We start from the raw sequence: 9239 nt of genomic DNA on the forward strand, positions 1-9239 counted from the left end.
GTGGATGGAGAGAGATATGTTTAGAGGTGCCGTGAGCCAGAAAGCTGCTATACTTAACCAGTGGGTCATACTGTAGACAGCCTGCCTGTAGCTGCTATAATTAACCAGTGGGTCATACTGTAGACAGCCTGCCTGTAGCTGCTATAATTAACCAGTGGGTCATACTGTAGACAGCCTGCCTGTAGCTGCTATAATTAACCAGGGGGTCATACTGTAGACAGCCTGCCTGTAGCTGCTATAATTAACCAGTGGGTCATACTGTAGACAGCCTGCCTGTAGCTGCTATAATTAACCAGTGGGTCATACTGTAGACAGCCTGCCTGTAGCTGCTATACTTAACCAGGGGGTCATACTGTAGACAGCCTGCCTGTAGCTGCTATAATTAACCAGGGGGTCATACTGTAGACAGCCTGCCTGTAGCTGCTATAATTAACCAGGGGGTCATACTGTAGACAGCCTGCCTGTAGCTGCTATAATTAACCAGTGGGTCATACTGTAGACAGCCTGCCTGTAGCTGCTATAATTAACCAGGGGGTCATACTGTAGACAGCCTGCCTGTAGCTGCTATAATTAACCAGTACTGAATACCGCTGGCCTGCAGCTGCCATGTGCAGGGGTTTCCAATCCTTGGACCAAAACCACTATGTTCTCTGACTGAACATCCAGACACCCACAGAGGAAACAGCATGGCTGAACTGAACATGTGACACGAATGAATGAGCTCAGTATATTACACTGCTGTGTCTCCACCATGACTCTACACTGCTATCACAAACCAGTGCCTCCATCATGACAACTATCACAAACCACTGTCTCCACCATGACTCTACACTGCTATCACCAACCAGTGTGTTCATATGACACAAACACAAGAAAGATTAGGTCATATGTTAGTAGCCTATTGGTAGTCTGGTATTGGTTGGTGGTCTGAACAAATATAGCATTCGTTTTTTTTCTGCCAATCAGCTGACTGACAGTTTCTCCTCCCCTTTCTCTCTTTATATTCTCTCCATTTTTTGTTTTTTCTTCTCGTTTAACTCACAATTCCGCTCATCTTCTCCTCACTAATGCTGTCCCTTCTTGTGTCTGCTCTGGCTCTCTCTTCTTCATTACAAACCCCCCCCCCCCAACCTGCAGACACGGGCAGCCCTGGCGCGGGGTGACATCAGAGGGGGCGAGCGGGCGTCCCAGAAGGCTCGTTTCCTGGTGATGTTCAGCCTCATGTTCGGCGTGTTTGTGTGTGTGGGCTGGATCATCTACGTAATCATCGCTCTCTGTGTTTAAAGTATTTATTGTGTCATGCATTTAATGGTGGGTTCTCACAGCCCTGCGAAACTGACACCTATATAAATCATTTTAATACTATTGCTGATCAATTTCTAATGAAGGAACTGATATCCGCACTTTGCAAGTACTGGCCTTCAGCAGTCAACACTGCCTTAATGAGTGACTTATGGAAGACCTAAGCTTCTGTCCACCTGTGTCTGTGTGAGTGTGTGTGTGTGTGTATCTGTCTCTGTGTGTGTGTGTGTGTGTGTGTGTGTGTGTGTGTGTGTGTGTGTGTGTGGGTGTGGGTGTGTGTGTGTGTGTGAGTGTGTGTGTGTGTGTGCACATTCATCTGTATGTTTGTGTGTGAGGGAAATAAATCTGTGAAATACCTATGTACATATTATTATGATAAGCTACCAAATTATTATCCTACCAACATAAACTTGCACTTCAATGATTGAGATATATATGATTATTATATATGATGATGGTGTGCATTCTGCAGATGACAAAACACATGCAGACCACAATATGTATCAATAAAGCTTATTTTATTACATTCCAGTAAGCTTTCATTCAATCAGCATGGCTTAAGAACGGGCAATAAATACAAAGGAAATCAAGGCAGAGACCGACAGGGACCAACAGAGGGCAGCAGCAGTGCAGACCTAGAGCGTGGCATTTGGTGTGTGTGTGAGAGTGTGTGTGTGTGTGTGTGTGTGTGTGTGTGTGAGACTGTGTGTTTGAGACTGTGTGTGTGTGAGACTGTGTGTGTGTGTGTGTGTGTGTGTGTGTGTGTGTGTGTGAGTGTACGTGTACCCACTTTTGTAGTGCATGTGTGTCTGTTTAAGTGCTTTGGTGTGCAGACATCCAGAGTCTCTAAAGGAGAAAAGAAGTTTGGAAATAAACAGAAAGCTGCAGAGAAAGGCCCCCTTTAGACAGTGCAGACATCAGAGTGCTCCAGTCATCTCAGCACGCCGTGATCGGGGCAGCAGCGTGTAAAACTACACTACCCAGAAAGAGAGACACCAGACAGACGAGAGGTGTCGTGTGCGTGGCCATGACATCACTGTGTGTTACAAACGGTATATTTTACACACCTCAACAGGTGGTGATACACTCACATGCATGTGTGTGTGTGTGTGTGTGTGTGTGCGCTGAACAATTGCTAATAATGCATGACAACTTTCGCCTTCAGCAGAGTGAAGTAAAGGCGGAATCACCTGCTGTCCCAGTGGTCTAGGTCTGTAGTGTCACTATAGGAGTCAGTGTACAGCAGACAGGTCTGTAGTGTCACTATAGGAGTCAGTGCACAGCAGACAGGTCTGTAGTGTCACTATAGGAGTCAGTGTACAGCAGACAGGTCTGTAGTGTCACTATAGGAGTCAGTGTACAGCAGACAGGTCTGTAGTGTCACTATAGGAGTCAGTGTACAGCAGACAGGTCTGTAGTGTCACTATAGGAGTCAGTGTACAGCAGACAGGTCTGTAGTGTCACTATAGGAGTCAGTGTACAGCAGACAGGTCTGTAGTGTCACTATAGGAGTCAGTGTACAGCAGACAGGTCTGTAGTGTCACTATAGGAGTCAGTGTACAGCAGACAGGTCTATAGGGTCACTATAGGAGTCAGTGTACAGCAGACAGGTCTGTAGTGTCACTATAGGAGTCAGTGTACAGCAGACAGGTCTATAGGGTCACTATAGGAGTCAGTGTACAGCAGACAGGTCTGTAGTGTCACTATAGGAGTCAGTGTACAGCAGACAGGTCTGTAGTGTCACTATAGGAGTCAGTGTACAGCAGACAGGGCTTTCAAACGAAACCAGCTCAAGGCAGAGAAGAAGAGAGAGAGACAGAGAGTTACCATTTATCACATAAAGACACGCAATGTGCCAACATCAAATTTAAAAAGACAACATGGCTCACAGATACACATAGTAGTTCAGCTAGCGCCTGCAGGATTATTTATTGGGGTTTATTGTCCAATCATGTCCTTTGGGAATTCAGAACCAGAGCCTCATCTGGACCGGGTCCAGACTAGAATCAAGTGCCACCTGGTTCACAGTCCTGCATGCTGAACTAGTGGAATATTTTTCTGTCCAGCACTGCTTTTTCCAAAATTTTATCGTCAATGGATATTTTGCTGAGAGTCCAGTACCTGCCAGTGGAGTGCAGTGACTGGAGTAATATATCTGTGCGACGTGTTACCGTATAGTGTAGGTGATTGGTTAATCCTTGTGCCACTTACAAGGGCCGCTGTTGTCCAAATGTCTACTGGCTATTAGAGAGGGGGTGGGACTAAGCGGCCAGGGGACCAATAAAGCAATAGAGAATGTTAAGGAGGCGGAGTTATCTGCTGAGTCTGGTACATTCTGTAGAGTGTTGTAAGGCAGCAGAGTCTAGAAGCTAATGGAAGAAAGAGGTGTGTGTGTGTGTGTGTGTGTGTGTGTATGTGTGTGTATGTGTCTGTGTGTCTGTGTGTGTGTGTGTGTGTGTGTGTGTGTGTGTGTGTGTGTGTGTCGGGGGTTGGAGAGCCTATGCAAGTTATTGTGTGTCATTGGAGTGTTTGTATGTAGTATTAAGTCTTTGAGTACGTATGATAATGTGTTCATGTGTTTTGTATGGTTGAAAGAGAGAGAGAGAGAGGGTGAGAGGGAGAGAGGAAGTAGAAGAAGAGAGAAATGTCATGAGTCAGCAAACAGTAGGAAAGGAAGGTCATTGGACAAGGACATTGAACTCTGACCTTTGACCTTCCCTGCTGCTGAGCTGAGGCAGCTGTGGGAGACAGGAAGTGGGTGTGAGAGGCACAGAGCAGTGACAGGAAGGAGATGAGCTGGCTACTGACGCTACCGCCACTGAAGGCAGCAGCGGTCAGTCATGCACCTCTGATGTTCCCGGGGGACGCAGCCACACGCTTAGCACTGACTAGGCAGATTAGTCTTGGTAGAAATACAATTAGAGTTAGTATTCATCTGACTTTATTTTGGCTTTGTCTGTGCATATGTCAGTGCACATCCAGTTAGGATTTTAATATATTCTTTATGATTCAGAAAAAAATGATTGGAGGAAGTGGGAGAAAAAGCGCAAGATTGTGTGTATTTGTGAGTGTGTGTGAGTGTGTGTGTGTGTGTGTGTGTTTGAGGGGAGGTCAAAAACCAAATAATTCTAGCGGTGTAAAGAAATGGGTGGCACATTTAAAGCAGGATGGCCTTGTGTGTAACTACACACGATAAAAATAAAGAATAAAAACACTTTAAGCATTCGAAAGACCCGTGAGTAAGCTGCAGGGCTGTATGTAAACACTCAGGGTTCGCTCAGGGTTCACTTGGCTTCTTCTGACCTGTCAGTTCTTCATGAGAGGTCTTCATATGGCATGTGTGTATGTGTGTATGTGTGTGTGTGTGTGTGTATGTGTGTATGTGTGTGTGTGTGTATGTGTGTGTGTGTGTGTGTGTGTGTGTGTGTGTGTGTGTGTGTGTGTGTGTGTGTGTGTGTGTATGTGTGTATGTGTGTATGTGTGTGTGTGAGAGAGAGAGCAAAAACATGAGTGCAGTGTACTTAAATAAATGTGTGTGGTTCAGGGCGTGTGTGTGTGTGTGTGTGTGAGAGTGTCTATGAGAGTGAGTGAATGTGTGTGTGTGTGTGAGTGAATGTGTGTGTGTATGTGTGTGTGTGTGTGTGCGTGTGGGTGTGTGTGTGTGTGTGTGTGTGTGTGTGTGTGTATGCGTGTGAGACAGTGAGTGAATGTGTGTGTATGTGTGTATGTGTGTGTATGCAGACAGCTGGTGACGTTTATCCCCTTAGCTCAGGAGCTCCAGGTACGTGACAGGCACCTTCCCTTTCACGTTTCCCCTCTCCCCAACCAGCCAGTCAGAGTCCATGCCTGGCACCGTGTAGACCGTGATGAGCTGGAACCAAGCAGAGAGATGAGGAAGTCAATAAACTTTATTTGGTTACACCTTATTTTCCACCCCATCCTTTGATTGAAGCCCCCTGCAATGGCTGCTCCTGGCGGAATGTCAGAACCCGTATAGAATGACTGTCACCCATGTCCTGGAGCAGAAGAGCAATATGATCTCTGTGAGGAGGTTTGTTATACATTCGTTTAAAACCAAGACGGTTTTCAGAATCTGTCTCTTTGTGCCACACTTACACTCATCAGTTTATCTGGTAAACACTTTATTTGGATAGTCTGCCTACAGAGACTTTAGAGATGGTTTGTTGAAATTCAAGTTCAGTCTTTTTCTAATGGTTCACTGAACCCAACCCCTAACCCCAACCTTAACCATAAGATAGTTGTCACAGTGTCAACTGTGAGTTTCAACAGGTAGTCCATCAATAATCTGAGCATCTGTGTATCGTTTATAGGGCACTATCCAAATAAAGCGTGACCTTTTATTTATATAGCACATTTAAAAACAACAAGTTGACAAAAGTGCTATGCAAACTATGAATATTGAGAAGAACTAAAAACATGAAAAAGTGCTATGCAAACTATGAATATTGAGAAGAACTAAAAACATGAAAATAAGTAATAACAAAAAAAACAAAGACAATGAAGAATTATAAAAAGCGATAAAAACTAAAAGAAAGTGACTTGGAGACAGACTTAACACCTCATGAGTTAAACAGTAAAAGTCACCTCATCAGCCAGCGGGGACAGCTCGCTGGTGTCTCTCACACACACACACACACACACACACACCACACACACACACACACACACACACACACACTTAGTTAGTTAAACAGTAAAAGTCACCTCATCGGCCAGTAGGGACAGCTCGCTGGTATCTGCGGCGTCGTAGTCGTACAGCACCTTAGCTTTGCGCGTGCCGCTAGCGGGGGGCTGCACCTCCTCGATCTGCAGCACCTCCGTCTCCAGGGGGGCCGTGGGGCTCTCTGCAGGGACTGAGGCGTTCGGGGAGGAGTTGGGGTTCCTCCCGAAAGAGCTGGAGAACCTGAGGAGGGGGACAGTTAAATACATTAAAGCTGCACTGTGTTGTTTCTGCTATCAGAGAAAAGTCTTTCTGGACTAAATAGTGTAATTCCAAAAGAACCACAAAGATAATGTTGACTGGTTATAATGTTCATCAATACACCGGTAAATTCCTGCCATTTCGCCTTATTATATATCAATATGATTATACATCAAGACATTAAGAGTGTCTGAAGGAAGTCCTGTTCTATGTTGTTTGGTAGTAGAGCTGTTTTTCTATCGAGCTAGCAGCATGGGCTTGCTTTTGTGAACTCAGCTAAACATCTCAAAAGGATTTCCTGCATACTTACACATCCCCCCTGGAACTGAGGGCAGGGGTGAAAAAAGGAGACACAGTGATGTCACAAGAGGTCATAGACGCAGTTAGTGATATCACAGGGCAGATAGCAGATAGCAGCTCACTCTGGAACAACTCCAGACAAGATCTGGGCTAGAACAAGGCTATATCAGGGCTATATCAGGGCTATATCAGGGCTATATCAAGGCTATATCAGGGCTAGAACAGGACTAGATCAGGGCTAGAACAGGACTAGATCAGGGCTATATCAGGGCTATATCAGGGCTATATCAGGGCTATATCAAGGCTATATCAGGGCTAGAACAGGACTAGATCAGGGCTAGAACAGGACTAGATCAGGGCTATATCAGGGCTATATCAGGGCTATATCAGGGCTATATCAAGGCTATATCAGGGCTAGAACAGGACTAGATCAGGGCTAGATCAGGGCTAAATCAGAGCTAGAACAGGGCTTTATCAGGGCTAGATCAGGGCCAGAGCCAGCTGCTATCAGGTTACTGCATGATTAGAAAGGAAAGGAGTGGTAGAAACACATCATCTACGGCCGACATGGCTTACAACAAACACTTTGGACAAGGAAGATTAATTTAAAAAGAAGTGCACATTTACGGAGGTCTAACATCCCAGAGCATTCATTATTCAGTAGATGACAGCAGGAGGATTAAAGGGAAATATCCAGCCACGAGTCTATCTCCCAGTTTACACTCCCTGGCGACTAAGCAGATTTTCAATCTAAGAAGCAGGCAGTGAATCAGAGATTTAGGTTTAGCTTCCAGCGCCCAGCCACTCCTACCTGCTCAGCTCCTTCTGTAGATCCTGCATGACATGGTGGCACTGGTTGTAGTAGGCTGTCTGGGCCTCCACAAACTCATGCAGGCAACGCAGGTGGTTCACCTGGAACAAGGAACACATTACATATTATTAGGTTTTTTTTTAGCTCCTGTACCAATAAAAACTAGCCAGGGAGTTGAGTAATGTATACTGATTAACTGTACATTTCCACAGTGCTTTATGTCAGGAGAGGAGAAGGCAATCAAATTAATATGTGTGGAAGTACACAGTAAATGAGAATTAAAACAGATAACACAGTTTAATGGAGTGACACGTTTATTATTATGTTTTAAATATATTGCATACCAAACAAAGCTAAATCAACCAAATAAAAGCCCAGTGATGTGTAATGAGGGGTGTGTTGCAAACGTACGTGTGTACTACTGATTCCTTCCAGCAGGAGGCGTGTGACCTCAGCTTGTCTGTCGAACTCCGTCTGGGTCACACGCAGCTCATGCTCGGCCTGGGGAGACAGCAGAAGATGACTCGACAAAAAATAACACAAAACTTGTCCTGTCACATCCTCTCTCTTTCCTCACTGCACTGAAATATAGCCCAGGGGGTCCTGGTAGTCAAGTCATACTTACTTTGTCCACCTCCTCACTCCACAGCTGAAAGAGCCCATGGCCGCAGGGGAAGGGAAAGAGAGACACATTCTGATGTCACAATGGAGACAAACAATCACTGAGGGCTACATCATAATGGATTTCTAAGCATTCTTTATGATGTCACAATGGTTACACACAGACATTCTGATTATTTCAAAATTAGTAAAGGTGTTCTTGAGTTAAAAACATTTGACATCACAGTAGAGCAACAATAAAGTATTATTGTGATATAACAGAGGTGAAGTGAAAATACAGCATCCTTTCACAGAAGGAAACAGCAGCCGTGCTCTATGAGGGACACCGATGACACAACAGAGGGGGCCAACCACAGCAAACACAATGACGGCACAATGGAGCCAGTATAATACAGAAGGATCATGCATAATTCAGAGCAACAACAAAGGTTAGGTACATGAGGGCTCAGCACATTCACATGAAGCAGACTGATGAAGCCACTTGTGTCCTTCGCCGGTCCAGACACAAGGCCATGTTTTAGAGCTCCACAGAGGCTTGGGGTCGACACGGTAACGGTCGACACGGTAACACTCCAGGCTTTTGTTACCACTACTGCTACAACACAGCGCATCAGTAGGCATTCTCAAGTGACTCTTACTGAAGCCAGCTCTACATGCCTAACATCACAAGTACAAACAGTGCAAAATACACTCTCTTCTACATTGAATATTTTCCACACCTGAACACCTTGTTGGGAAATTCCGTCACACGTCACAAACACAGAACACACATATACTTACTCTAGCATGTAGAGGTATACAACACCCACAAACACACACACTCACACACACACTAACAAATGCATACACACACATATAACCAGACAAATCCTAGCATGTAGGAACGTTGGTATGCATGATGTCACATGCCGTCCATCACCCAGGCAGAGACAGACACACACACACACACCCACACCCACACCCACACACACACACACTCTTGTAAGACACAGTGCAGTCTGTTTCCTGAGGTCCTCGTGGCTTGAGGCTGGGCGGAGTCACAGGGTCATAGGACTGGGGTTAAAAATAGGCCCATTCAGCCACAACCACTTGGCCACTAGTCCACACACACACACACACACACACTGAATGGACTGTTAAATACTGAACTGTGCCAATAGAAACAGTGTTTGGGAATCCTGGCATGTTTGAAATGTGAAACAATTGACAGGAATTGGAGCATCTTGAGGCAAACCAATGCTAGCAAACAAAGGAGCTTGTTGT

General features: G+C 45.2%; 1 protein-coding gene across 6 annotated transcripts in view; it reads right to left on the minus strand.

Annotated features, from left to right (window-relative positions):
• Positions 1–3067: 3067 nt before the first annotated feature.
• Positions 3068–9239, minus strand: part of LOC308375993 (endophilin-B2-like) — a 21142-nt gene continuing 14970 nt past the window's right edge. The window contains exons 7-12 of one of the 6 annotated variants that reach the window (XM_080852235.1): positions 7981–8004; positions 7767–7856; positions 7356–7456; positions 6555–6569; positions 6028–6226; positions 3068–5173 (exon numbers count right to left, since the gene is read on the minus strand). In XM_080852235.1, the coding sequence (XP_080708361.1) occupies positions 5066–5173; positions 6028–6226; positions 6555–6569; positions 7356–7456; positions 7767–7856; positions 7981–8004 (537 nt within the window). In that variant the 3' untranslated portion in view covers positions 3068–5065. Of the gene's footprint in view, positions 5174–6027; positions 6227–6554; positions 6690–7355; positions 7457–7766; positions 7857–7980; positions 8050–9239 lie in introns of all 6 variants that reach the window. The other 5 variants (XM_080852232.1, XM_080852233.1, XM_080852231.1 and 2 more) reach the window with 5 other exon arrangements.

The sequence above is a fragment of the Sprattus sprattus genome (assembly GCF_963457725.1).
Source record: "Sprattus sprattus genome assembly, chromosome: 15".
NCBI classification, from domain to species: Eukaryota; Metazoa; Chordata; class Actinopteri; order Clupeiformes; family Clupeidae; genus Sprattus; species Sprattus sprattus.